The following is a 23,833-nucleotide window of genomic DNA, read 5'->3' on the forward strand; positions in this document are numbered from 1 at the left end:
CTTTGTTTTTCCTTGGGGCACAAATTGCCATCTCATTGAAGCCAAATACTTTAAACAATTACCTCTCACAATTTCTACCATACTATGAGGTTCAACACATTCTTGTATACTTTCTTTCATGTCAATTACTCATCTTCCAAGAGGGTTTTCATCGTTAGTTTGGGCCCGGTGTTTTCACCAAGCGCTAGAGTGATATGAGAGTGCTTGCGATGGAGGTCAGGGATCTCTTCAACAAGGCATGATGCTGCAAATTCACCCCAAGAAACTAGAATATGCAGTGAACCAAATGTGGCCAGTATTGGTGCAGTTTGTTGCATTCAACAGTTTGGTAATGACCTCACACAAACTAACTGATTAACAAAATCTTCATTCTTCTATGGGTTCAATCAGCCATGTCCGCTCTTCGCTGATTGTTCCAGGCCTGTGCCTCCCAATCTCCAGCAGCGATCCCGACTGGCTGGACGGTTATCTGCTCTGCCAAGTTGCTGGATTCCTGAAACCTTGGATTGCTGTGCGAGGACGCTGCACGAACTGCTCAGCAAGGTGTTGTCACGCGGATACAAAACAGTTCCGGACGGTTCGGAAGTCTTTGTGAGAAGCTTGGGCATGTACACGAGCTGTTCCGAACGATTGTAGATACTCAAATGGCGCTGTTAAAGCTGTTCTAGTTTGTCTCTCTCGTCGGTCTAACTTCTCTTTATCAGTGAGCTCTTTTTCCTGATCACGTCTAGAATATCTCTGTCATGGTGCTGAGTTTGACTGGAAACTTAGAAAAAAACACTAATAAAGCCACAAAGCGTGAAGCAAGACTACCTTTTAACCACGAGAACTTTCCTAAGAGTTGAGAATCTTCCTCCTCGCATCTTCTCGTTTCCTGTTGAGCAAAAACTTGAGGAGGTCCGAGTGCACGCCCTGCGTGAATCCTCCAGTCAGCCGAAAATGACAAGCAAGAAAGAAAAATATCATACCTCCGTTCGTCTCAGTTCAGTAGGTTCATTCACCTGAAAGCGTACCGTCTTACAACAGAAAACTAGAAATACAGAGACCAGTTACATACTTTAGCTCGAACGTCTTTGAGAAGTGATACCATAATCCGTGACAGCCCAGGCGATTTCTCCTCTGGAAAGTGTCAAGATGAAAGAAAGAAACGAGTAAAATCAGAAAGAAGAGAAAAGAATGACAAAACGATACCTTTGGAGAAATGATCAATGTGATCCGTGACAACTTTGTTGAAAGTCATGCGCTTGTTCCTCAAATTCTCCAGAGATTTGCTTCCATGAGTCTTAAGAAACAAGGAGGAAATCACTACCAGCGGCATTCTTCTAGAAAAGAGACCGAGAGTATCGCTTACCTCGGCCGCCGGCGATACGCCGCTAAAGACCGCGTATCGACTGGGCATCTTGTCCTTGGCCTGCCCGCGGCGCCGCCGGCCAGTGAATCGCTTGTTCTTGAGGACCGCCGGGATGACGACGCTGTAGAAGGATCCTTTGGTAAAGAATGGCGGTGCCAAATACTGCCGCGGCATTGCTTCGCTCCAATAATAAGAACCCTAAAATCCTGAAATTTAGGGTTCTTGAGAATAGAAATGGAGGACAAGGAGGAGGAGAATGCCGCCGTGCTGGCGCTGTATCCACGGGCTCACGAGCTCCCTGCCAGGGCTCCTCCAGCTCACGAGACGAATTTCACGCACTACTTCGCGCTTGGTAAAAAAATCTCTCGCGTTTTTCTGCTTATAATTTCATTCCCTTGCTCACTCAGATGTGGGAGGTAAGGAATTTCACGATCAGTACCTCTACCGCCATGGAAACGGGTGTGTAACTCATCGATCTTTCAAGTTTTCTCTCTTAGTTGCGTGTAGACTGTGTGTTGTAGGACTGGCTCCCTCTCATTTGGCTTTGCGCTCTCCATCGAAGATCAAAATCGTAGACTACGATGTTGGAAAGAAGAGCCGTGCTGACATGAAAGCCAGTGGAAGGAGAAAAAAGGTTAGCAGCAGCAAGCTCTCAATGCTCTAGATCGATAGCAAGTGATTCTTCACGACAAATCTTACAGGATGCGCAAGTTCTAGAAGAGAATTCATCCCTGTGCAAAGTTTCCTCGGAGGATGCCGAGTTTCTAGTGAGGTTTGTGGACGTTTTCTTGTGCTGTAGATCTCGATTTTATGTTTTTCTTCTTTGCAGGTGTTGCATAAGAGGGCAACTTCTAGAGGTGAACGAGCGCTTGACAAGCGATCCTTCGCTACTATCTCGTAAAGTTCGTCTTCTTTTGTGCCATTCTTAGAGCTCATTTTCTCCTTTTTCTTTTGGCAGCCAGCCTCGCAAGGCTACATTGCGATTCTAATGCCAAAGCCAGAAGCATGGAAAAAGGCCGAGAAATCACTCCTCACTCGAGAGCAATACAAGCAGCAAAGAATGCAACAGGAATGATCATCTATCCATCTCTTCTCCAATTTTTTGCAGAGCTACTTTTCTTCGTGAGGGACCTCCGCTTGAAGCCACCTTTGTTGACGAACTGGAAGAATTCATCAGGAAAACAATCCTTCGGAACTCATACCATTAAAACTCCTCCCTGAAAGAGTGCTAGGCCTTGCATAAATGCTTCCTCCCTGAAAGAGTGTTACGCCTTGCATAAATGCTTCCATGGGATCAAGGTTCTATAAGCATGGCAATATCAAGATAGTGTTGGAAGACAATAGAAGATTCTTACAAGATGATTTGAAAGATCATCCTGTAAAAGAATGTGTGGTTTGTTGAATGTGATCTTTGCAAAAGCCACAGAACTCTTTTGCCCACTTGTATAAAAACTTTTAGTCAAGGAAACAAGTAGTTCATGAGTTACCTGATAGAGTATACATGGCTTGAAGCACCATGTTTCCAAGAGACCAAACGAAGCTCCGATTCACCAGAGATCAGCTTCAGCAGCTTGCCAACCCCATTAGCACCAACAACTAAAATATCAAAACTTTAGAGCCGGTATAACATTTCCAGCTAGGCGACTGTCCAAGTCGAGGCCAATGTTCAGGTTTCTAGAGAGGACTGGGCCTCCTGGATATCCAAATGACGTGTCACTGTAGAGCATTTTTAAAGTCAATCACGACGCAAGTCATAGATTAGTCACCTGAAGCTAATTATGGAGCCAGGGAACTCAAACTTGTAGCTGGAGAAAAGACCATATTAGAAGTAAGCTTAATGAGCACAAAACATACTCTCTATCATTTACAACGGAGGTCCGATCCAAAGCCTAAAAATCCACACAATTGTAAGAGAAAAATCGTGACGAAGGCATGCGCTTATTTTGATTCTCGACTGAACCAGCGACGCACGTTTTGTGTTGTATCTAAACTTGTCTACGAATGCCTGCAAATAGGCACGAGCTGTTACAACTGGTCAACTGAATGTCAAGACAGGCGAACCTGGATGTGCGCTCGAGTACGCTCATTCGATTTGTGTGGCTTCTGTTGATTTGCTAGATGTTCTGCGTACGTCCGCTCGAATGTGTCGTAATCTCCTTTGTAAGTGACTAACTTTTGCCCTTGCAGGCCTGAGCTTTCGTCCGACATGCAAGTTCGAGAAACTAAGACTTTCTCTGGAAGCTGGCGTGTGCGGATACCATTGTTTATACAGCCCGACCTGCTACTGCTCGATGAACCAACGGTGCGGTAACATTACTTGTCTTGCTTTGTGTTAAAATCAAATACCTGCAGAATCATTTGGACCTCAGTATTGTGGCTAGAGACGTATCTTTTGAAGTGGCCGAGGACACTCATCGTTGTGTCGCATGCTAGAAGTTTTCTCAATGCGGTATGTTTTGAAATCAATCGAGCTGGTAGCACATGTGGAGATATACTACATTGACTCAGCTTGACATCTAGAACTTCAGTGGGTCACAACAGCACAAAAGTGTGTGCCTATGCTAGGTATACAAAGCTTGGATGGAGTAAAGAAAGGGATTGTGCCAGCTCTCCCCTGGATGCCCTAGCAGAAGTGCATTTCTTCTAATGTCTCTCTGGCCCAGATGATCTCGCACAACAGCAGCTTTATGCATATGCTGTGTCTAAGGTCTTATCCATCCCTGCAACAGCTTTTCAGGACCGACAATTTGGAGAAAACATTGCTACTTACAGCTAATATATAAGCGGCACTGGTTCTTTGCATTAACCACCTCTTGCTGGACGTGTAAGATTTCAATTCTTTGGTAGTCCATCGATAGCATGCATTGCCATGTGCCGGTACCGTTTCTCTCAACAAGACCTTAAGCCACACCACTTGATCAATTCGAGTTATGGAACACAAAACGAAAATGCTCACCATATGTTCGACCATAAGCAAGCGTGACAGATGCACTGTTGATAGGCCCTTCCGCCCATAGAGATGCTAAAGTTCTCCATCCTTATATCTTTCGGTAGGGTGGCATCTCCGTCCGTGTTGTAAAGACTAGCCATCCCAGCTGCTGCGGCATCTGCTGCAGCAACATGCTCTTCGTAGTCTGCCTGTGTATCACAAGAGAAATGAAAGGTGCTAGAAAAGAAAGAAGAACAAACAAGAACAAACCCTTTTCTGTTGTTCTTCTTTTTCGAGCTTTATCTGGTCGCACTCGGAGATTTGCGGGAGAAGATCTTCCTGGTGTGCTGTGCTTGCAGCCTCGGAGCTACGGAGACCTCTGAAATGCGCACCAGAGCAGCCAGACCGATAATTTGTTCTCTTCCTCGGTAGAATTTCTCAGCAAGCTTCATGCAAAACTGGAACACAAGCATCAAAATACTCTATATTCAGTACATGAAAAATTCCATCCTTGTACTACTCAGAACTTCTCCAATTCATTCTTCCTAATAAAATTTCTAGCTGCGCAATCGTTCTAGATCCTAGGAGCAAGGAAGAAACTCTTACCCATCGCGCTTCAGCATCGTCCGCCACGCTCTCGGCGTTGACGAGCAGCGGGCCGAGAGCTTCGTACGCATTCTCGCCCGACTTACCGAAATCGAAGGTGTCGTCCTGGAGCACATTGATGTAGTCGAAATCGACGTCGCGCGAATGCGCCTTCGCAAAACCTCTCTATAATAATATATTTTTAATCAATAACAACAACGAAAATTCAAGGCTAGAATGAAACATAATATACCCAGATATTTATATACCCCTTTTATCTAAAGGAAATTTTTTTTGAAGCAGAATAACAGCGGTGCTTGAGGTAGATTCACAAATTTTCCGAGTTTTGGAGAAGATGCACAGAGCAGGTTCCTACGCTTCTACGCAATCTCAATCCTGAGTCTCTTGATACCAAGCATGACATTGTTGTAGAGCTTCTTGGCTCTCTCGGCATCACTTCGGCGTGCGAAGACGACCTCCGCTGTTCCCTGAGAGATGGATCGGTTTGGATAGTAAGATATGTGCAGTTTTGATTTGGACTTACTCTTGAGTTTCCCAGTTTATCGCGGTGCACCCTCCAACTCTTCAGTTCTCCTATTTCAGAAAAGAGTTCCTGAACAAAGAGTGTGTCCTTGTTAAAGAAGAGAGAAAGTTAAAAATTTGGAGAAACCTGGAGGTCCTCGTTGGTGGCGTACTCGTCGAGATTGGAAATGTAGATCTTGTTTCCAATCTCGAGATCAATCACGTCCATAGTGGGCGTGCCTGTGTGTGTTGTAGGAAGACGGAGGTTGAGATGAGAATGCTGCCCTAACCGTCGTGCCTTGTCACATCCTGACTTGTCGTGGAGAAGATTGTTCACACCTAAGGAAAGGTTAGCAGCAATCTCTCTATGCTTGTCATGAGAAATTTTACAGGATGCACAAGTTTTAGAAGAGAACAGCGATGTTCTAGAAGAGAACACATCGCTGCTCTTTGGAGAACGTCAAGTTTCTAAGTGAGGTGTGTTTACTTTTACTTCTAGAGGTGAACAAGCAGTCTATCTCGTCAAGTGTCTCGTCCAGTGCCATTTTTTAAATCGCTAGATCAAGACGAATTATTTTGGGCTGTAGAGCTTATAAAAAACTTTAAAGACTAAAATTTTTCCGTTGCCGGGAATTGAACCCGGGTCTTTCGGGTGAGAGCCGAATATCCTGACCAACTAGACTACAACGGATGGATGAATGTTAGAGAGGATATCCATTTCCAGGGATTTAAACATCCCGGCCTAGCGAGATAGGGTTCTTGTATGGCCACGACGAGCGCATTGCCGTTGTGGAGCTCGGCGATCTCCAATCGGCGACGGGGAGGACGGCGCTTGCGTGAGATAAGAGCTGAGAGGCAGGAAATCGATAAGAAGAAGAAGGTGATTGTAGTGGGAGCTGGATGGGCGGGCTTGGGCGCCGCGCACCATCTCCTCAAACAAGTGAGTGGAATCTTTTTTGTTGCAAAGGGATTATAGATGAAAATGCAGGGCTTTGATGTTACATTGATTGAGGCCGGAGCTCAACCTGGAGGATTGGTTGCTGGATGGAAAACTGCGTCGGGGCGATCGGTGGAAGTTGGAATTCATGGTAAAGATTTCCTGGTTTTCCTTTCGAAAGCTTTCTTCTTTCGACCAGGATTTTGGTACCCATACAAGAATATTTTCTCACTGGTTGATGAGCTCGGACTCAAGCCTTTTACAAAGTGGACACGCTCTTCACAGTATTCTCCCAATGGTTTGGAGGTAAACTAGCATCCTTTTCTGTTTTCTTAGATTTCTTTGTTAGATTTTTAGTTTTTTGCTTGTTCTTTGACAGGTTGAGTCTCCAATATTTCAAGACCTTCCTCGTTTGCCAAGTCCCTTGGGCACATTTGTATACACTCAGGTTTCTTCATAACCGTTTGAGGTAGTTTGAATTCCTGATCATTCCGTGACGTGATATGCATTGGAAATGTTCGCAGTTCCTCAGGCTTCCGCTTTGGGACCGATTGACTGCGCTTCCACTCATGTATACGGTGGTAGATTTCGACAACAGCGACCGTGCCTGGAGAAAATACGATAAAAGTGAGTGAAATTTCTACTTTGCAAACGATGCAAAATCTTAAAGGTCGTGTTGTTAGCAACCGCTCGTGAGCTCTTTCGTAACTATGGTTGCTCGGAACGAGTGTACAAGGATGCCTTCAACCCAATGCTTCTAGTTGGACTTTTCGCGCCTGGAGAACAATGCAGCGCCGCAGCCACACTCGGAATGCTCTACTATTTCATTCTTGCGCATCAGGTTTGTTGGTTTTGTTAAAACTCGTGAAAAGTTCTCACAGTTCATGTTTATCTTATTATTTGCAGTCGGACTTTGACGTTGTTTGGTGCCGTGGAACAGTTGGAGAAAAAATCTTCAAGCCATGGCTGGAGGTGCTAAATGCACGAGGATGCCGCTTTTTAAGTGGCAAAAAAGTGACAGATTTGACAATCAACGAGCCTACTGGGGAAGTTAGTGGAGTGAGGTGTGGGAACGAGCTGTTCAATGCCGATGCAGTTATTTTCTCCGTCGGTGTCACGGCAATGCAACGCATTGTCGAGTCCAGGTAGAAGACCAGTATTTTGTGGTTCATATATTGATATAGTTGTTTGGTCGTGGCTACAGTCCTGCGTTGCAACAGAGCGAGGAGTTTCTGGACATACAAAACCTTGGAGCTATAGATATCCTTGGCGTTCGGCTCTGGCTTGATCGTAAGGTATTGACATAGTTTCTTCTTTTACTGCAAAATAATTTTGTTTGTCAGGTTGATATAAATCATCCCAGCAATGCTTGTTTCGGATTTGATGAAACTACAGGGTGGACTTTCTTTGATCTCAATGCCTTGCACGACGAGTACAAGGACGAAAAAGGAACTGTTGTGGAAGCCGACTTTGTAAGTTTTGATAAGTCATTCCTGCTGGTTAATGTGTATTTTGTCCAATTTGCAGTATCATGCCAATCAGTTTCTGCCCCTGAGCGACGACCAGATCGTGAAAAAGGTGATGACTTACCTTGCAAAGTGCATTCCAGAATTCGCAGCAGCAGAAGTTGTCGATCAAGCAGTGGTCCGCTTCCGGAAAGCCGTGACACATTTCTCTCCAGGTACGAGAGAAGCTGTTTTTAATTTTGCGAGCTCAAAAGATATGACTTGTGGATGTTCAAAGGCTCGTACCAACATATGATGCGAGGAACCACAAGCTTTCCAAACCTGTTTATGGCCGGTGACTGGATCATCACCCGGCACGGCTCCTGGTCTCAGGTACTCTGGATTCCGTGGTGCTTTCAAGATGTAACCAAAACTTTGTCATTGTAGGAGAAAGCATATGTGACGGGGCTTGAGGCTGCAAACAACGTTGTCAAGCTGTTGAATCAAGGAAAAGCTGCAAAGATCATACCAGTGGAGCCAGACGAAGCACACATCACTGAGCTACGCCGGATCAGTACGCTTGTCCAAGAATCAAAATTCATTCATTTATTAAATTAAAAACGGTGAAATCCAAGTGTGACAAGGTTCATTTTTCTAAACGTGTTTAAAATTTATAGACTTCCATAAATTAAATTGTAAATCATCAAAGGAGATGTAGTGGTTCATCACAATTTGACATTTCAAAAGTGACTGGGTTCAATTCCTAGCATCTCCATTTTTTTTTTTATATATTTCAGGGTATTCAATCTAACGGTTTAGATTAGTTGTGTTCTTTGGTCTTTGGGAAACTCAAATAAATATTATCACACACGCATTATTTGGATATTATGCGTCCCAGTGCTGGAACGCTGCAAAGTAGCGAGCAAAACGTTCCCATGAGGATGTAAGCGACGGCACAAAGCGGGAGCAAATCCGGCTCTCCCGCAGCGACTGACGCCGATCCATAGCCATGAGAACTAAACCGAGAAATCATCACAAACGTTAGAAACGATGCAAGAGTTTTCTTATTCTTACCTGCAAGCAGCTGAGAGTCCTCGCACCACCGGATCATCGGACTTTGTAGCTTTGAGAAGAAGCGGCCTCGAAAGATTAGCTCCCAAAATGCCAGTCAATACACAACACGATACAACCAGCGAAGGATTTGCTGCATGGAAACAGACAAAGAAAATATCAGTCATCGAAATTACGTCAGACACGCTCGTCTCACCTTGTAAGAGATTGCCTACCGGCAATGCAAATGCAAACGTTACGTTGCTCGGAGCAACCGAGTTTATGAGCTGAGAGCTGAGATCCAGTGCACGACCAGCGTACGTCGTGATAAGCACAGAAACCATACCAGCCACCGATACCACTGAGGCCAGCTCAATTCCATGCCGAACAATAATCTAAGCGAAACAGGAAAACAGTCAGGAACAAATGCTAGCAAAAGCACAAAAGTATTACTCTGCGTTGCCGGTAGAGCAAGAATCCGTATGATATAGCTAGGGGTCCAACAAAGGCTAGAAGAACATCCCCAGCACCTGGATCCTTGAGATTATTCGTGATGTACGAACCTGGAATTTGCACATTCGAAACAAGGAGAAACAAAAAGATGAGACAACTTACCGAGCACGGATAGAAACTGCTTCTCGGTTGCGATGGAGAAGAAAAGTGCGGCAGCATTTACAAAGATGGCACACGTAATGACTGGATGAAGGAATCTCTTTACTGGGCCTGGAAGACTTCAAACAGAGAAAGGAACTTACTATCAAAAAATGTAATAACAAAATCGGAAAGAATTATACTCACAAGGAACCAAGAAGAAATCCCACCACAGTCGACGACAGTAGAAACGGGATCAAAGTCCTTGCAGGAGAGCCTAGCAAAGTTGGCGAGACGTAAACCAGAATGAAGCCAGCAGCTCCAATTGCTAGCCATGGTATCGCTTCCCATATGCTAAAAGGAGCCAAAGAGATCCCGCTTGGAGCTTCCTCAAGCCTCGCCTTGGCATATCTCCGGACAAGAGTGGTAAAGAGAGTCGTGACTGTGAGTGTCCCAGCCCACGAAAAAACTACGAGCAAAGAACAAAGAACAAAGAACAAACCATCAGAGAAAGAAAGAAGAAAAACGAAGAACAACGTTACCAGTCAAAAGAACCACTTTGATCCCATCCATGACTTGGAGGCTCTTGGCTCCCGCCGGTAGCATCGCCAGAGCTGGTGCATAAAAGAGCGGCATCCATCTCTGGACAAACTCCACCGAGGGGAAGAAGAAAGAATTCACCCCGCTGCAAGCATCTGGCGCGAGTCGATCCAGCAGCAGCAGTGCTGCCACGAGCGAGATCATCCCTAGCGAGGCGCTCGGGAGATTCTTGGCCGCTGCCGGCATTCCACTCCATCTGAGAGCGCCGGCCACGGCCCTGTCCCAGCTCACGAGAAATCCCAGCCCTAGCGCTACCTGGAATGGAGACTGGAGCTTGCCCTGACCGGAGATTTGCTCTGTGAGATCCGCGTCAAATGCCGCCCTGATCGATGGCGCCCTCCTCGCGCGGACCGAGATCTGGCTCCTCCATAGCCGCCTCTTGTGTGGATCGATCGATGGAATGGAGCGCGCGGCGTTCTTCCAAGGAAGAACGCCACAGCACAAAATTCCTCTCTCCATTCCCGCCCTTCATTCTCGTGACACGTGTTATGACAAGGATATCCTCGAGCATATACCTTGTGCAAAGCCCTAAGGAATATTTTCTGAATAATACCTTCTTGAGAATATTCTTGATCTTGGCTGGAATGATGCTTTTGGATGCTCAAGAGAGGAGCTAGGGTTCTTGATCGGTCGGAGGAAGCTCGTAGCTACTCGGCGCTCGAGGCAGCAGTACGGCGATGTCTCGCGACGCGCGATCTAGAGGCGGGCCGGCGCGTGCACGGCGCCATCGCCGCCAGGGGCTTGGATCGAGACAGGTACCTTGGAAATCTCCTGGTGGAGATGTATGGCAAATGCGGCCGCGTCGGCGATGCTCTAGCGGTGTTCCACGGCATCCACGCCCCAAATGTCTTCTCCTGGAACAACATCCTCACGGCATTCTCTCGGAATGGCGCTGAGCAGCGCGCGATCGAGTTCTTGTCGAGAATGCAGCAGCTCGGCGAGAGGCCGGATAGAATCACCTTCCTCCTCGTCCTGGATTGCTGCGCGAGCTGCAAGGATGGGACGAGAGGCAAGCAATTCCACTGCTTGATCGAGGAAAGCTTGGAAGACTACCACGTTTCTCTCAAGAACGCTCTCATCCACATGTACTCTAGCTGTGGATTCCTGGGCCGGGCAAAGGAGATCTTCGATGGGTGTGGCGAGAGAGATGTGGTTACCTGGAGCTCCATGATCGCAGCCTACTGCGAGAACAGGCATTACGATCGCGCCATGAAGATGCTCCAGGGAATGGATTTACTGGGCGAGAAGCCGAGCTTTGTGACTCACATCACCCTTCTAGATGCCTGTGCTGGGCTCGGGCAGTACGAGAAAGGAGTGATGATCCACAGAAGAATTCTGGAAGCTGGCCACGAGATGGAGCTCAATCTCGCCAATGCGGTCTTGAGTATGTATGGAAGGTTTGGAGACATCGCAAGAGCCAAGGAAGTTTTCGATCGGATGAGCGAGAGGAACTTGGTGTCCTGGAACGCGATGATCGCTGCAAATGCCCAGAATGGGCGTTCTCTGGAAGCACTCAAGATCTTCCAGAGGCTCGACTTTGAAGGGCTCAAGCCGTCCAAGGTGACGTTCCTGAGCTTGCTGGAAGCCTGCGCCGGATCTTCTTCTCCAGATCACGGCAAGTTCCTCCACGATCGCGTGGAAGCTGCTGGATTCCTCTCGGACACTGTCTTGGCGAATGCATTGATCAACACCCACGGCAGATCTGGGAGCCTGGCTCGAGCAAGGGAGGTGTTTGATCGAATCCAGCGTAGAAGCGTGAGCTCCTGGTCGACCATGATCGAAGTACACGCGCAGCGAGGAGAATCCACCAAGGTGTTGGAGCTTTTCACGTCCATGATCCTCGAAGGCTTCGATCCCAGCGACGTTACCTTCATCAGCGTCTTGGGCGCTTGCAGCCACGCCGGCCTCGCGAGCAAGAGCTGGGAATACTTCAGGATGATGGTCGAGGACTTTGGGATTGATCCGGTCGACGAGCACTACGGCTGCGTGATCGACGTGTTTGGGCGAGTGGGATGGCTGGACGAAGCTATCGCGTTTGCTTCCAACAGCGCGATCCAGAGCAGTAGCGTCGCGTGGACGATGCTCTTGGCTGCTGCCAAGACCCATGGCGATGAAGAACGAGGCGGCCAAGCTGCTCGCCGGGCAGTGGAGATCAATCCAGACGCTCAAACTTGCTACATTCTTCTTTCCAATCTCTATACTGAGCCAGCCAATGCTAGTGGCTTTGCACTGGTGGATTGACCGAGAAGACGCTGATTCTTTGATCGTAAGACAATAATTCTTCTTGATTTTTTTTATCTGGCTTGTGCCAGCTGGTCTAATGGGATTTTGACACGTGCTCTCTTTGTGCCAGCTGGATCAATAGTAATTTGGCACGTATTCTCTTTTTATATGCCAGCTGGACTAATAGTGTTCAAACACGTATTTACTCTGGATCAATGGGATTTGTACGCGTGTTCTCGTCGTCTCTCTCCTTCCCGCTTGCGAGAAGTTCCAGGCGCCTGAGGCATGCCTTGAAGAACATTCCCATGTAATCTGCCATGCCCTCTTCGGAGCTGTCCTCCATCGCCCTCACCTCGTACACCCAATTCACCAGCGTGGTGTCATCGCCGAAATCGTTGAGCTGGAGCGTGGCGCGGTACCCCTCCAGCCCAATGTTGCTCTCCTCCACCTCATACGTGTAGTAGTGATTCTCCGCGTCGAATTCCACCAGCTTCTCGATCGCCCACGACTGGATGTTGTCGATCCGGGGGAGGATATCGCCGGAAATTCGCCTCCGGCTGCCGGTTATACCATCGCCCGGATCGATCTCCACGCACTCCTCGATCATGGGCATCCAGCGAGAGATTCCGCACCTCTCGGAAGAGATCTCCCACACTTTGGCGATTGGTGCCTCAATTACCAGCCGGACACCTCCCTGCCACAACGCTACCGAGGAAGAATCGGCCAATTGCGATGGCGACGACGTCGAGCACTCATTCATCGAGGCATCGCGTTCGTCCAGTAGCAAATTCGATCCATTTTGTCCAGACTTTGGATGATCGTCGAGGAAGAACTCATCGTCGTCGGGGATTTGCTGGCGGTGGTTCTGCTGCTCGAGAGAATTCGTGAGCAATAACACACTCTCCAGAGAATTCTCTACCTTGAGGAGCTCCACTTGGAAATCGGACAGCACTGAATCCACGCTTGCTCGTCGGCTCGGTGAAGTAGCAGGCTCCGCCATGATCTTATGTCCAGACTTTAGATTCCGTGGAAATTAAAGATCTGGCCATGACTGCCGTGCGTGTTCTTCCCGAAATCCAAACGCGATCCATCGTTGCCCAATCCAAAGCGGCTGCGAAACCAGTGGCTCAAGAAATGGAGGAGTGGAAAATATGCGCGGAAGAAGAATTAAATGCATGTTTTTGGCGAGGATGAAGGGGACACCACGACGACCGAGGCCACTTCTTTGGACGATAGTAAAGCCTGGAGCACGTAACGACGATTTAAACGTAGGGTCAGCTTTTTTAGGACTAGGTTCTATGGCGAAGCAAACTTATGCCTAGAACACAGGTTTCGGATGATCCGGGTTTTGTTCAACCTTTCAATGCAGAGTATATTTGAGGGCGGTAGGGCAGAATGGAGGTTGTGGAGGACAGGCGCGTCAGAGTGTTGTGCTTCCAAGACGAGGGCTTCAGGAGCACAATGGAGGACGCTCACTCTGTAGCGGCATGCGCCGGGGGCAACGCCTCGTTGATAGGTGTGTATGACGGACACGGCGGGGATCAAGTGGCACGCTTCTGCGCTGGCAGCATGAGCACCATCCTGGGCTGCAATCAGGCTTTCCGGGACGGCGACTATGCGAGGAGCTTGCATCAGGTTTTCATGGAGGCAGATTCACGGGCTCCAGATGCTGACGACTGTGGGAGTACCGCGACCGTGGCTCTGGTTACTGATGACAACCAGGTTTTTCTTGGCAATGTTGGCGATTCTTTCTGCTGCTTGTTTGTGGATGGGTACGTGATGGATATCAGCCAGGAGCATGACTGCAAGTGTCCTGGGGAGCTAGACAGGGTCGTCAAGGCGGGTGGCTATGTGGAGAGGGGCTCAAAGGGACGCATAACTTTGGCTGGCAAAGAAGACGATGTCGATTCGCTCATGGTGACCCGCAGCATTGGGGATTGGTCGTTCAAGAGCAATCCGCAGCTGAGTCGAGAAGAACAAGCTGTGAGTGCTGTTCCGGACATTGTCAACTTTGACATTTCCAAAGGCTGCCACTTCCTTATTCTTGCTTCTGATGGAGTGGATAAAAACAGCATAGACGATTACCATTGTGGACAGATTCGGAAGGCGTTGCAGGCCAGAGACTACGAACAACTGAAGCAGGTTGTGTACAAGATCTTATCGTCTTCAAAGAACGACAACCAAACGCTGCTCTTGGTCGAGTTGAAGGCAGCGGCTAAGCAACAAGTTCATTCATCGCCTTCATTCACAACGTCTAGTTGGTACACGAATCCGACCTTGTATCAAGGAGCTACCATGGTCACGAATGTCCCTGCATCAAAACCATAAAACCAGATGCCTATATGTTTCGTGCACCAAATATACCAGTATATACCTAAATATAATCTAGATTACTAAGCTTTAAAACATTAAGTTTTAGTGTAATAGAAAAGTTGTTTATATATGAGTTAATAATCATCTTGCAAATCTATTTTAAAAACACATATTGTGAGTGTATACATAAATGTACATATCAATTAACGCAAAAACTTTAACTTCTATACAAGAGTAAATGGTCTAGATTAATATAATAGCTACCAATCATATACCAAAATCACTCTATTTTTCTTTACCCTTTACCTTTTTTTTTTTTCTGAAAGTCCAATTTCAAGAGATAGAAATGCAGAATATGCTACCAAATTATATTCAAAATAACCCTTGGAACATCGTGGGCTCATAAAACGACACAACACAAAGCTCCAAATATCCCAGCCGTTCAAACAGCGCGGGGGGAATGCCGAAGAACACGACGACTTGGCCCATCCCAACTTCCAAAGCAAAGAAAGAGGAGCCAAAGGAGCAAGTTTGCGCTGTGCCGTGCTTGCATGCTTGCTAGTCGCATGGTGGAAACAGTGGCAGCTTTCGCGGATCATCGTCAGCCATGGCCGCTGCTTCACGGGTTGTCGTGCAAGAGCTCCTGGAAGCCGCAAACTTAGTCGCAAGTCACCACCAGCAAGCGTACCTGGGTCCGTGCCAGAGGAAGACCTTGACGGTGATTCTGCGAAGAGTGAGGTTGATGCTCCCGGTGGTAGAAGAGGTAAGAGACGGGAATTTGCTCCTCCCACCCTCGGCTGTGATAGCGTTCCAGGAGCTCCATTCGGTCATGCTCCGGGCCGGGGAGCTCGCCGACGAGTTGCGAGAGTCGAGCCAGCTCTGGCTCCTGGCCGAGTGTGAGCTCTACTCCACCAAATTGTTTGAGCTGTCCAGGGACATGGCCGCTCCACTGTCGATGCTTCCGCTCAGCCTGCTGGAGCTTCCCATCGAGATCAAGGAGCAAGTCGAGCTGCTAAAGCTGCAAGCCCGGCGCTTCAAGCTGTTTGTGGATCCTGTGGAGCTCGACTTGCAGGCCAAGCTGCTGGAGCTGCTCAAGGAGTTTGAGAAGAAGAGGACTCCCAGCAGTGACCGGATCGAGGAGCTGTTCAAGCGACTGTTGCTCACCAGTGCCAAGGAGTGCCAGAGAGAGCTCGAGCAGCTGCGAAAGCTTGCGTCATCCTCCTCCTCCACCACCTCGACGACGACGACCCGGTCCTCCCTGAGTAGAAAGTCGTCGTCCAGGTCACCAAAGGCTTGCCGGATCAACAGCCTCATCAGCTTCCTGTGCTTCTCGAGCTGCGTCCTCTACGGCATGGTCTCTGAGGATCCCGTCCAAGAACACGCTCTCGACGTCGAGGATGACGATGAGGCCCAGAAGCAATTGGTGACGAGCTTGAGCTTGAGCAGCAGCAGCATCCCCGACGAGTACAAGTGTCCCATAAGTTTGGAGCTGATGAGAGACCCGGTGATCATTGCCACCGGCCAGACGTACGACCGATCGTCGATACAGAGGTGGGTCGAGGCCGGTAATATAACGTGTCCCAAGAGTGGCCAGAAGCTCATCCACATGACGCTCATCCCAAACTTTGCGTTGCGGAGCCTCATCGCGCAGTGGTGCGAGAAGAACAAGGTACCGTTCTGGATGTCGGGGAAGGACTCGAGAGCTACAGTTGGTGTCGACCACATTGCAAATGCTCAGGCCACGATAGCAGCGGCTAGGATGACGGCCTCGTTTCTGGTTGGAAAGCTGGCCATGGGACCTCCAGATATTCAAAGGCAGGCTGCGTACGAGCTCCGGCTCCTGGCAAAGATAGGAATGGAGAACAGGAGGTGCATTGCTGAAGCGGGAGCCATACCTTTCCTTGTCTCGCTCTTGCTCTCGCGCGACGCATCGGCGCAGGAGAACGCCATCACTGCGCTGCTCAACCTCTCCATCTTCGACAGCAACAAGAGCCTCATCATGACTGCTGGAGCTCTGGATCCCATCGTCGTCGTGCTTTGCAACGGCCACAGCACCGAGGCGAGGGAGAATGCCGCTGCCACCATTTTCAGCCTGTCAACCTCGGATGAAAACAAAGTCGCAATCGGGAACAAAGGACAAGCTATACCTGCGCTCGTGGAGCTCTTGCAAAAGGGGACGCAGACCGGGAAGAAGGACGCCGTGTCTGCGCTGTTCAACCTCTCGCTCCTCGACGAGAACAAGGAAAAGGTGGTGCAAGCCGGCGCGGTGACATCGCTGGTGGAGAACCTGGAGCAGTACATGGACGACGAAGGCAACGCCGAGTTGCTGGAGAACTCGCTGGCCCTCCTGGGCCTGCTTGCAGCTTCCGAGCCCGGCGCCAAGTCCATTGCACGATCCTCAGCTATGTCGTTTCTGGTGAGAATTCTCGAGTCAGGATCACCAAGAGAGAAGGAAAACGCAACAGGAGTACTGCTTGCCTTGTGCCGAGGCGGTGATCACTCCGTCGTGCGGTGCCTTCTGACTGTTCCTGGAAGTATAACAGCACTACACTCGCTTCTGGCCAGCGGGTCTTCACGAGCCAAGCGGAAGGCTACATCGCTCATGAAGATCTTACAAAACTGGGATCCTTCAAACAAAGATTCTCCTGGTCGTCAATGAAAACCAGACTCGTTGTTTCGACTGATGTCTACTCTACAAAACTGGCAAACAACGACATATCTATTGTAGAAAATACGTCAAAGAGAAATATGACGAGCCCCGGGCATTCTTTTGAATCAGTTAGTCATCAACAGTTAATGGCAATAATCCTAAGGCCCGCTCGAAGTCTCGTCTAAAAGTATCAGAACTTTACATGTACACTACCTGTCTATTTTACCAAAACGTCGACGAGAAGGCACAGGGTCACTTCAGGATAGTAGCATTCCCGTTATCCCATTGTTCTCCTGCTATGGCACGGATTCTAAAATTTTGTCCAGCCTGAGAGAAACGTTTAGATGTGCTACAAGGACGATCATAAGAGAGATATACCTGTACTGTATAAGCCAGCTCGGTCTTCAACTTTGCAATCTCTTGCTCATAGGCTTGCCACCTCATTCCAACATAGTTCGTTGCCTACAACACACCAGTCAGAAAAAAATTGTGCAAAGGAAGAATGCTGAAGTACCTTTTCACATATAGTTACCTGCGGAACGAGACAAGACATTAGAAATTCACAAAACAGAGAAAAAATCAAAATCTTACAACTTCCAAGTCAGAGGAAAGCATTTCATCTGCATCAACTTGCGTTTCCAAAGGCCCAGATAACTTGAGTAAAGTTTTGAGAGCCGTCCGCAAACGTCTAAGACAAACGAGGAAGAAAAGGCGAGTGATTAGTTCAAGACTGAGAACAGGAAATACCCCTGCAGTGAGAGGATCAACGACGAGTCAGCTTCGCGTCTTTGCAAAGCTCCGCTTGACATTGAAGTGTCCGCTCGAGGAACGATCATTGCATCGGAGCATAGGGACAAGCTGGGAAGCATGGAAGTTAATAAGACCAAAGCTTGTCCTGAAGAAGCTTTACCTCTCGGCGTCGACAACTCCATGTACAGATTGATACCGTTGAGTGCCTCTCGGTAGCAACCCTCTGCTATCATCCTGGTACATGCGTCCGCCTTCCATGTTGACGTGTTGAAACGAAGACAAAGGACCCAGAGTATGTCCATTGGCTGTAACTTGGTCTTGAGGAGCTGAAGGTGGCTGCTTTGCATGTGGATACTGTGGTGAAAACCCAGGCATACACTCCTGCAGCGGTTGTATGGGTGCATATGATATCGAAAGTTCATTTCCTTTTAGCTGGCTATGCCGATTATCTTGGAACCGATTAGAGGTAGGTTCTATAAGCTCCGACCCCTGTAGAAAACCACACCTCGTCAGTTATCTAATGCAGGATTATATAGACCTGAATGCGATTAACTCCCATATGGTGGTCTTGCGGATGCCGGTCCTCTCCGTATTGCCTGTCGCTTCCATATGGATGCTGCCGCCACTGGAAAGCTTGTCCCAGCTCGTTGGTACGCTTGCTTGAGAATCGAGCATCCAGAGGATGTCCATAGCCTTCATCGTTATTGTTTCTTTCCTCTGTAAGCTGCTGGTCAGCTCCTTGATATTGCCTGTTGTGTCGTTCTTCTTCTCCAGTCCTCCCACCTGAAAAGTGGATCTCCTCTTGATTTTGGTAGTTTCGCCTGTCGTCATGGACGACAAACTGCTTTTGCAAGGGAAATAAGCTAGCTTGCTGACGTTGGTAGTCTTCATTTCCCACCAGCTTGTCATCTTTACTAGTTTCTGGGCGGTGCTGATACGGTTCACCATCCAAACTTGGTGTGAGAAGGCGTGTCTCCTGGCGGTGCTCATAGTGTTGATGATTCCCTTGCGGATAGTCTTTGTTCACCTGATCGGGCAACTGTTGAGTGCCATCGCTGGGCAATTCGTTCCCCTTCCATTGAGTCCGTCCATCATTTTGCTGACCCGAGCAAGCCTCATCGGTTTTGCGGGAGTCGACAGGCCTTTCTTCTGATATATCCTCGGAGCCCGAAACTCCTACTTGGGACATTTCCTGCAATCACGAGTATGAACCGTAAAACAGGATACAAAAATCCAATTAAAATACTCACGTGCTCCGAGAACTGCACATGGTTCTCATCCTTCTTGACAGGAGCTGTGCTTTTTTTCGCTCCGTCAACTTCCAAACGATGCAGAAGCTCGATGTGCTGCTTTTGAATCTCATCACGCCTAGCTTGCATTTCATGGAGTTCCTGTGATGTAGACATGCAATGAGAACAGTTTCGCTACTATAAAAATATACCTTTTGAAGCTTTAAGACTTCCTCCTCCCGGGCCTTACGTTCCTGCAGGAAGTCGAACTCTCAGCCTAGTTTCAAACAACGCATGACAAATACCTGCTCAATGGCTTCAAAATCTTTTGCCTTTTGTTCTTCCATCTCCTTCCTGAGAGCTTCCCGCTGGCGGTGTATTGCCATTTGCTCCTCCCTCCCCACAATAACTTCCTGGCAATGATCATATTTAATACGTGAGCCGCTTGATAAGCTATAAATACCAGCCGTTGTCGACGCTTATGAGCTTCTTTTTCTTTCCTCTCGCGGTCGTATTCCCGTTTCCGTTCTTTTCTTCTTTCAATAATCTAGAAAACAAGCTTATATTAATGCCGAAAAAGAAAGGAAAGATACCTCATGTTGAACAGACGCGTCCCATTCTTCTTCTGGTTCTTCGTGCCTGCGAAACTTTGCAATAGGATGGTATTCGCAAAACCTGTCACAAAAATATATAATCGGATAGGATTTCGCGGATAATATATAACCTTACCAGCTATCAGGAAGAGTAGCAGCATCGGTCCCCTCAGGCAGCACACGCCATTTGAGACAGCTAGGATTATCGCATTGCACCTATGACAATAGAATAAAAACAACGAAAATGCACCAAAAGGCTTATTACCCATACGACATCTGGAACATCCTCATCGACACTTTCTGGTTCCGCAGGTCGCTTCGTAGGAGTTTCAGGTTGAGGTAAGCTTAAACTGATCCTTTCCTTCTTTTCCCACCTGCAACAAAAAATTATTAATCGAAGGAAAAATAAACACAACATACCAGTACTCAGCCAAAACATCCGAAAGCTTCTTCAGCAGCCTACGGTATGCAGTTGTGTCGTCGAAGTCCTTCACAAAACAGGCAATTATGTTACAGTTGACGGAATAAAAGCTTCTAACCTGCTTATTATGAGTTGGGTGCAAGAAATCCGCTTCAACTATGCCCAGGACACCCATTCCCCTTTCATTTTCTTCAAGCTGCATACCAACCTGAAAAACGGGAATAGTGTGTTACATGGACTCTTCTTATACACAATTTTACCCTCATATAAGGTTTAATTAAACGATTTCTGTGATAAAGCATCATGCCATACAGGTTTCTGTTTTCGGTGTTGAAACTACAACCACGAGGATACGTCAGCTCAACTTAAAAGAATACAGTATGATGACTCACCCCATTTCAATTTTCACGGGATCAGTAACTCCCATTGGCTTATAAGTTTCGGTCACCTTCTGACTTAAAAGTCCAGAGACCCTCTTCGTCTTCACCTTGTTGTCACTGCAGCATTTTACGTCTTAACTTTGTACGCTGTGACATCAGATGGCTTACCGAATAAATATCTGCATACGAGGAACTTTATAAAGTATTGAAACATAGGCCCGAAGAGAGTAGTCACTAGGAACGTCAGTGGAATTAGGCTGCAGGAGGAATGAGACAACTTTAGCTTTTTCAGAACCTCACAAGTCAATCACCTGATTGGGTCGCAGTTGCTGATAATGGGAACTGGTAATTTCTGATGTTATTCTTATGTCGTGAGGATCTGTTTTGTAGTCCATTTCAAGGATTCCTTCATGGCGGCGTAAATTTGAAATGATCAGGATCTAGAGAGGAAAAAGATTTACCAAATGTTTAGCAAGAAAACATGATATTTCTAGACAGCTTTTGTCAAGCTTACCGTGCCTGTTCCAGGAATCGCATCAAGCTGAGCAAGAATGCTTGCTTCGTCAGGAAAAATGGAGTATGTACATATAGCTTGCAAGCTTTCTTCGATGTCCGCATGCTTTGGACTCATTCTATCTTCCCTGCAGTCAAGGAAAAGAATGGCACGCTATGTTCAAGCAGCTGGAAAGGATACTTCCACGCAAATCCCAGGTAACTAGCGGTATGAGGATGTCTTCTGCTCCCACAGCAGCCTGATTTTCATACAGGATTTTTCTAATGAGACTTGGCCATCATAAATCACACTTACCAGAAAAGTCTGAGAAAGGAAGCCAGTAGTCATACTGACAGCACACTTTGTAAGAACTAGTACGTCCTTTCCTAAGCGCATTGTTCCCGACTGAAGCAAACAATATAAGCAAGCTAAGAGTAAGGCGCAGATGAAAAAAGGTCCAACCTTGAAACCATTTCCATGCTTCCCGATCGATCTATCACCAGGAGTCATTTGCTGCATTCGGGCAAACAGCGTAAAGAGGAGACTTGAAGAAAAACATCTCCTTACCTTTTTCGAATGCCCAAAACTGAGCATTTTATGCAGTCTCTCTGGATTCAGACCGCAGCCATTGTCCATGAGAACGAGGCAAGGCTCGTTGTTAAACTCCTTGAGGTCAATGCAAAATTGCGACGCATTCACATCGGGATCGATGGCATTGTCAATAAGCCTAGAAAAAACAAGAGAAGAAGAGTGAGTGAGCACTCGTACCAGCAAGCTTACTCGGCAATAGCGCCAAAAGCCCAGCGATGGCTCGTACTGTTGCTGTGGAGGAACTTGGGATGCGTACTGCAGTGCTTGACATTCTTATATTTGAGCGAAGAGAAGGCGCCCGACATGGTCGTCCAATCTCTGCAACCACACAGGCCATATTTCATCCTCCATTGGATCATCGAGGCGATGAATGATCGCAAGAAAGCGAAATGCAGCGCTAGGACGCAAGAATCCAAAGATTTCGGCACACACGCTGCAGCGACCGAGCGATGGATTCCTATCTCCTACCTCGCGTCGCCGTTGCTCCACCGCCGCGCCTAGGGTTCTTCCATCTCGCCGCTGCGCATAGCTTGGAAACCTAGAGCGTCTTCGTCACAGCTCCCCCTCTCCATTTTCCAGTGTCCTCTGTGTGCGTGCCCTCTTCTCTTAGAATCAAATAGTTTTTCTTTTATACATTCGACGTAGTTGAGGGTTTAATCCGCCGCGCCAGCCGTTGGATCCGGAATGAAGATCGACGGCTCACGGAGCTTTTAATTCCAGACGTTGGCTAGATCTGGGCTAGGGCTTTTGGGCTTGGGTAGGCGATCTTGCAGATCTAGTCGAAATCTCGGTAGATTCACAGCGCTGGCGAGCTCTACAGCCAGGGGGAGCGCGGAATTTGGCGCAAATAGGGTGAAATGTGGGATTTCTAGGCGCGCAGATCTTTGATCCATAGCTTTTGGAGGAGGAGCGCGACACGATGAATCTCTTCCGCTTAGCAGGGGACATGACGCATCTCCTCAGCATTGTGGTGCTGCTGCTCAAAATCCACACCATCAAGAATTGCGCAGGTATGGTATGGCATCGATCAAAGAGGCGATTCTTCTCAAAACTTCTAAACGCAGGGATCTCGCTCAAGACGCAGGAGCTCTACGCGCTGGTTTTCGTGGCGCGCTACCTCGATTTGTTCACAGACTTTGTCTCGCTCTACAACTTCGTCATGAAGATCATCTTCCTTTCCACGTCGATGACCATCGTGTGGTACATGCGGCGCCACAAACTGGTGCGCCGAACGTATGACAAGGAGCAAGACACGTTCCGGCACTACTTCCTTGTGCTTCCGTGCTTGCTCCTGGCGCTCGTGATCCACAAGAAGTTTACGTTTCTCGAGGTACATTTTCTTCCACACAATCTTTGCTTTGGCTCTCGTCCATCACACCAAAGCTTTACTCTTTCTCTCTCTCTCTCTTTCGTTCCAGGTTGCCTGGACTTTCTCGATTTACTTGGAGGCCGTGGCCATCTTCCCGCAGCTGGTTCTACTCCAGAGGACGAGGAACATCGACAATCTGACGGGAAACTACGTTTTTCTATTGGGGTATGAAATTTGTGCTTTGTGGTGTGTTAAAAACTCGATTTTTCTCTCTCGCAGAGCTTACAGGGCGCTGTATATCGTCAACTGGGCTTACCGGTACATGACAGAGAAGCACTACGTGCAGTGGATACGTGAGTTTTCTTTTTTAAAGTTCTAGCGTTTTGTGGTGAAGGTCTGATTTTCTTGTGGCACAATTCTCAGCTTGGATCTCCGGGGCAGTACAAACAGCTCTTTATGCTGATTTCTTCTACTACTATATTCACAGGTCTGTGACAGAGTGAACTAGTGCTTTTGTTTCTATGCTCATTCACCATATGTACGTTCTTTTGTTTTGCTTGTAGCTGGAAGAACAACGTCAAGCTCCACTTGCCCGCCTGATCGCAAGACTAAAAGTTTTGTGTACCATTCATCCCAAGTTTTGACATTTATTTATTCGAGGTGGCCTGCTAACCGGACCAGAAGAAAAGAAAAAGGAAGAAATAAACAGAACATCTTGAGCAATGAGCGCTCGCGCTGATGGAAATATTTTAAAATGGTCGAAGCCCAAGTCAAGCGATTCTAGACAAAAACTTGGCCATGTTAGAATTTGATCAGCTAAAAACGTGGTCATTCGAGAAAGAACAATTCATTGGTAGTAGTATCAAAAGAT

At 47.6% G+C, this 23,833-nt stretch overlaps 10 protein-coding genes and 1 non-coding gene across 13 annotated transcripts; 6 read left to right on the forward strand and 5 right to left on the reverse strand.

Moving 5' to 3' along the window:
* Positions 1-289: 289 nt before the first annotated feature.
* Positions 290-1,546, reverse strand: LOC9633260. Of its 2 annotated transcripts, XM_024677864.1 has the most exons (6): positions 1,352-1,546; positions 1,192-1,282; positions 1,058-1,119; positions 969-1,001; positions 814-912; positions 290-759 (listed from the first exon to the last, which is right to left on the reverse strand). In XM_024677864.1, exons 1-5 carry the CDS (start codon positions 1,523-1,525, stop codon positions 835-837), a joined length of 438 nt encoding a protein of 145 aa, XP_024533632.1. In that variant the 5' UTR covers positions 1,526-1,546; the 3' UTR covers positions 290-759; positions 814-834. The 2 variants fall into 2 exon arrangements, with proteins under 2 accessions (XP_024533632.1, XP_024533628.1); XM_024677860.1 differs by having other exon boundaries at positions 348-912.
* A 39-nt stretch (positions 1,547-1,585) lies between these two features.
* Positions 1,586-2,458, forward strand: LOC9633261 (protein Simiate). The gene is made up of 6 exons (XM_024675201.1): positions 1,586-1,703; positions 1,759-1,810; positions 1,859-1,985; positions 2,053-2,123; positions 2,181-2,253; positions 2,310-2,458. The coding sequence occupies exons 1-6, from the start codon at positions 1,586-1,588 to the stop codon at positions 2,424-2,426; spliced, it is 558 nt and encodes a 185-aa protein (XP_024530969.1). The 3' UTR covers positions 2,427-2,458.
* Positions 2,459-6,005: 3,547 nt separating this feature from the next.
* On the reverse strand, positions 6,006-6,078 carry TRNAE-CUC. Its single transcript has one exon. It is a non-coding gene; the product is annotated as a tRNA-Glu (tRNA).
* Positions 6,079-6,150: 72 nt separating this feature from the next.
* On the forward strand, positions 6,151-8,477 carry LOC9656242 (phytoene dehydrogenase). Its single transcript, XM_002960032.2, has 12 exons — positions 6,151-6,327; positions 6,376-6,475; positions 6,524-6,630; positions 6,704-6,772; positions 6,849-6,951; positions 7,008-7,165; positions 7,231-7,469; positions 7,529-7,619; positions 7,668-7,796; positions 7,852-8,005; positions 8,068-8,162; positions 8,217-8,477. The coding sequence occupies exons 1-12, from the start codon at positions 6,151-6,153 to the stop codon at positions 8,385-8,387; spliced, it is 1,593 nt and encodes a 530-aa protein (XP_002960078.1). The 3' UTR covers positions 8,388-8,477.
* Positions 8,478-8,570: 93 nt separating this feature from the next.
* LOC9633263 (plastidal glycolate/glycerate translocator 1, chloroplastic) lies at positions 8,571-10,481 on the reverse strand. The gene is made up of 7 exons (XM_002960693.2): positions 9,953-10,481; positions 9,618-9,879; positions 9,435-9,550; positions 9,273-9,382; positions 9,037-9,214; positions 8,844-8,973; positions 8,571-8,785 (listed from the first exon to the last, which is right to left on the reverse strand). The coding sequence occupies exons 1-7, from the start codon at positions 10,467-10,469 to the stop codon at positions 8,644-8,646; spliced, it is 1,455 nt and encodes a 484-aa protein (XP_002960739.2). The 5' UTR covers positions 10,470-10,481; the 3' UTR covers positions 8,571-8,643.
* Positions 10,482-10,607: 126 nt separating this feature from the next.
* On the forward strand, positions 10,608-12,251 carry LOC112346384 (pentatricopeptide repeat-containing protein At1g11290, chloroplastic-like). The gene is made up of 2 exons (XM_024675256.1): positions 10,608-11,387; positions 11,502-12,251. Exons 1-2 carry the CDS (start codon positions 10,608-10,610, stop codon positions 12,249-12,251), a joined length of 1,530 nt encoding a protein of 509 aa, XP_024531024.1.
* Positions 12,252-12,368: 117 nt separating this feature from the next.
* LOC9656243 (lachrymatory-factor synthase) lies at positions 12,369-13,345 on the reverse strand. 2 transcript variants are annotated; one of them, XM_002960694.2, is made up of 2 exons: positions 13,153-13,345; positions 12,369-13,098 (listed from the first exon to the last, which is right to left on the reverse strand). In XM_002960694.2, exons 1-2 carry the CDS (start codon positions 13,231-13,233, stop codon positions 12,436-12,438), a joined length of 744 nt encoding a protein of 247 aa, XP_002960740.2. In that variant the 5' UTR covers positions 13,234-13,345; the 3' UTR covers positions 12,369-12,435. The 2 variants fall into 2 exon arrangements, with proteins under 2 accessions (XP_002960740.2, XP_024530208.1); XM_024674440.1 differs by having other exon boundaries at positions 12,369-13,101; positions 13,153-13,256.
* Positions 13,346-13,612: 267 nt separating this feature from the next.
* On the forward strand, positions 13,613-14,618 carry LOC9633264 (protein phosphatase 1G). Its single transcript, XM_002960033.2, has one exon. The coding sequence runs from the start codon at positions 13,629-13,631 to the stop codon at positions 14,559-14,561; it is 933 nt and encodes a 310-aa protein (XP_002960079.2). The 5' UTR covers positions 13,613-13,628; the 3' UTR covers positions 14,562-14,618.
* A 279-nt stretch (positions 14,619-14,897) lies between these two features.
* LOC9633265 (U-box domain-containing protein 1) lies at positions 14,898-17,211 on the forward strand. The gene has a single exon (XM_024659035.1). The coding sequence runs from the start codon at positions 15,154-15,156 to the stop codon at positions 17,203-17,205; it is 2,052 nt and encodes a 683-aa protein (XP_024514803.1). The 5' UTR covers positions 14,898-15,153; the 3' UTR covers positions 17,206-17,211.
* Positions 17,212-17,268: 57 nt separating this feature from the next.
* On the reverse strand, positions 17,269-22,248 carry LOC9656244 (MORC family CW-type zinc finger protein 4). Its single transcript, XM_024658952.1, has 27 exons — positions 22,122-22,248; positions 21,843-21,971; positions 21,630-21,789; positions 21,525-21,575; positions 21,378-21,467; positions 21,264-21,321; positions 21,084-21,205; positions 20,881-21,009; positions 20,738-20,826; positions 20,582-20,686; positions 20,450-20,525; positions 20,308-20,397; positions 20,189-20,256; positions 20,034-20,142; positions 19,905-19,984; positions 19,769-19,850; positions 19,639-19,722; positions 19,481-19,588; positions 19,388-19,429; positions 19,197-19,337; positions 18,485-19,138; positions 18,107-18,435; positions 17,944-18,054; positions 17,788-17,884; positions 17,711-17,728; positions 17,575-17,658; positions 17,269-17,523 (listed from the first exon to the last, which is right to left on the reverse strand). Exons 2-27 carry the CDS (start codon positions 21,956-21,958, stop codon positions 17,449-17,451), a joined length of 3,168 nt encoding a protein of 1,055 aa, XP_024514720.1. The 5' UTR covers positions 21,959-21,971; positions 22,122-22,248; the 3' UTR covers positions 17,269-17,448.
* Positions 22,249-22,360: 112 nt separating this feature from the next.
* Positions 22,361-23,830, forward strand: LOC9656245 (ER lumen protein-retaining receptor). The gene is made up of 6 exons (XM_002960035.2): positions 22,361-22,663; positions 22,718-22,983; positions 23,072-23,187; positions 23,242-23,315; positions 23,386-23,449; positions 23,526-23,830. Exons 1-6 carry the CDS (start codon positions 22,573-22,575, stop codon positions 23,560-23,562), a joined length of 648 nt encoding a protein of 215 aa, XP_002960081.1. The 5' UTR covers positions 22,361-22,572; the 3' UTR covers positions 23,563-23,830.
* The last annotated feature ends 3 nt before the right edge of the window (positions 23,831-23,833 follow it).

This window comes from Selaginella moellendorffii, unplaced genomic scaffold, assembly GCF_000143415.4.
Source record: "Selaginella moellendorffii unplaced genomic scaffold, v1.0 SELMOscaffold_0, whole genome shotgun sequence".
In the NCBI taxonomy this organism is placed as follows: Eukaryota; Viridiplantae; Streptophyta; class Lycopodiopsida; order Selaginellales; family Selaginellaceae; genus Selaginella; species Selaginella moellendorffii.

What these genes read in the sequence shown, in the direction of transcription:
- LOC9633260 (XM_024677864.1), bottom strand. Translation starts at nt 1,525, where the DNA reads ATGCCGCGGCAGTATTTGGCACCGCCATTCTTTACCAAAGGATCCTTC. An exon ending in GCGTATCGCCGGCGGCCGAG is followed by an intron (nt 1,283 to 1,351) that starts GTAAGCGATACT and finishes TTGTTTCTTAAG; the next exon opens with ACTCATGGAAGCAAATCTCT. An exon ending in CTGAACTGAGACGAACGGAG is followed by an intron (nt 913 to 968) that starts GTATGATATTTT and finishes GGATTCACGCAG; the next exon opens with GGCGTGCACTCGGACCTCCT.
- LOC9633261 (XM_024675201.1), top strand. Translation starts at nt 1,586, where the DNA reads ATGGAGGACAAGGAGGAGGAGAATGCCGCCGTGCTGGCGCTGTATCCA. An exon ending in CTCTACCGCCATGGAAACGG is followed by an intron (nt 1,811 to 1,858) that starts GTGTGTAACTCA and finishes AGTTGCGTGTAG; the next exon opens with ACTGTGTGTTGTAGGACTGG. An exon ending in CCAGTGGAAGGAGAAAAAAG is followed by an intron (nt 1,986 to 2,052) that starts GTTAGCAGCAGC and finishes CAAATCTTACAG; the next exon opens with GATGCGCAAGTTCTAGAAGA.
- LOC9656242 (XM_002960032.2), top strand. Translation starts at nt 6,151, where the DNA reads ATGGCCACGACGAGCGCATTGCCGTTGTGGAGCTCGGCGATCTCCAAT. An exon ending in GGTGGAAGTTGGAATTCATG is followed by an intron (nt 6,476 to 6,523) that starts GTAAAGATTTCC and finishes TCTTTCGACCAG; the next exon opens with GATTTTGGTACCCATACAAG. An exon ending in GGCACGGCTCCTGGTCTCAG is followed by an intron (nt 8,163 to 8,216) that starts GTACTCTGGATT and finishes TTGTCATTGTAG; the next exon opens with GAGAAAGCATATGTGACGGG.
- LOC9633263 (XM_002960693.2), bottom strand. Translation starts at nt 10,469, where the DNA reads ATGGAGAGAGGAATTTTGTGCTGTGGCGTTCTTCCTTGGAAGAACGCC. An exon ending in GCAGTTTCTATCCGTGCTCG is followed by an intron (nt 9,383 to 9,434) that starts GTAAGTTGTCTC and finishes TGCAAATTCCAG; the next exon opens with GTTCGTACATCACGAATAAT. An exon ending in GGTAGGCAATCTCTTACAAG is followed by an intron (nt 8,974 to 9,036) that starts GTGAGACGAGCG and finishes GTTTCCATGCAG; the next exon opens with CAAATCCTTCGCTGGTTGTA.
- LOC112346384 (XM_024675256.1), top strand. Translation starts at nt 10,608, where the DNA reads ATGCTCAAGAGAGGAGCTAGGGTTCTTGATCGGTCGGAGGAAGCTCGT. An exon ending in AGCTCAATCTCGCCAATGCG is followed by an intron (nt 11,388 to 11,501) that starts GTCTTGAGTATG and finishes GCAAATGCCCAG; the next exon opens with AATGGGCGTTCTCTGGAAGC.
- LOC9656243 (XM_024674440.1), bottom strand. Translation starts at nt 13,233, where the DNA reads ATGGCGGAGCCTGCTACTTCACCGAGCCGACGAGCAAGCGTGGATTCA. An exon ending in TCCAAGTGGAGCTCCTCAAG is followed by an intron (nt 13,102 to 13,152) that starts GTAGAGAATTCT and finishes TCTCTCGAGCAG; the next exon opens with CAGAACCACCGCCAGCAAAT.
- LOC9633264 (XM_002960033.2), top strand. Translation starts at nt 13,629, where the DNA reads ATGGAGGTTGTGGAGGACAGGCGCGTCAGAGTGTTGTGCTTCCAAGAC.
- LOC9633265 (XM_024659035.1), top strand. Translation starts at nt 15,154, where the DNA reads ATGGCCGCTGCTTCACGGGTTGTCGTGCAAGAGCTCCTGGAAGCCGCA.
- LOC9656244 (XM_024658952.1), bottom strand. Translation starts at nt 21,958, where the DNA reads ATGTCGGGCGCCTTCTCTTCGCTCAAATATAAGAATGTCAAGCACTGC. An exon ending in GATGTTTTGGCTGAGTACTG is followed by an intron (nt 20,143 to 20,188) that starts GTATGTTGTGTT and finishes TTTTTGTTGCAG; the next exon opens with GTGGGAAAAGAAGGAAAGGA. An exon ending in TGGGAGTTAATCGCATTCAG is followed by an intron (nt 18,436 to 18,484) that starts GTCTATATAATC and finishes GGTTTTCTACAG; the next exon opens with GGGTCGGAGCTTATAGAACC.
- LOC9656245 (XM_002960035.2), top strand. Translation starts at nt 22,573, where the DNA reads ATGAATCTCTTCCGCTTAGCAGGGGACATGACGCATCTCCTCAGCATT. An exon ending in CACCATCAAGAATTGCGCAG is followed by an intron (nt 22,664 to 22,717) that starts GTATGGTATGGC and finishes TTCTAAACGCAG; the next exon opens with GGATCTCGCTCAAGACGCAG. An exon ending in GCACTACGTGCAGTGGATAC is followed by an intron (nt 23,316 to 23,385) that starts GTGAGTTTTCTT and finishes CACAATTCTCAG; the next exon opens with CTTGGATCTCCGGGGCAGTA.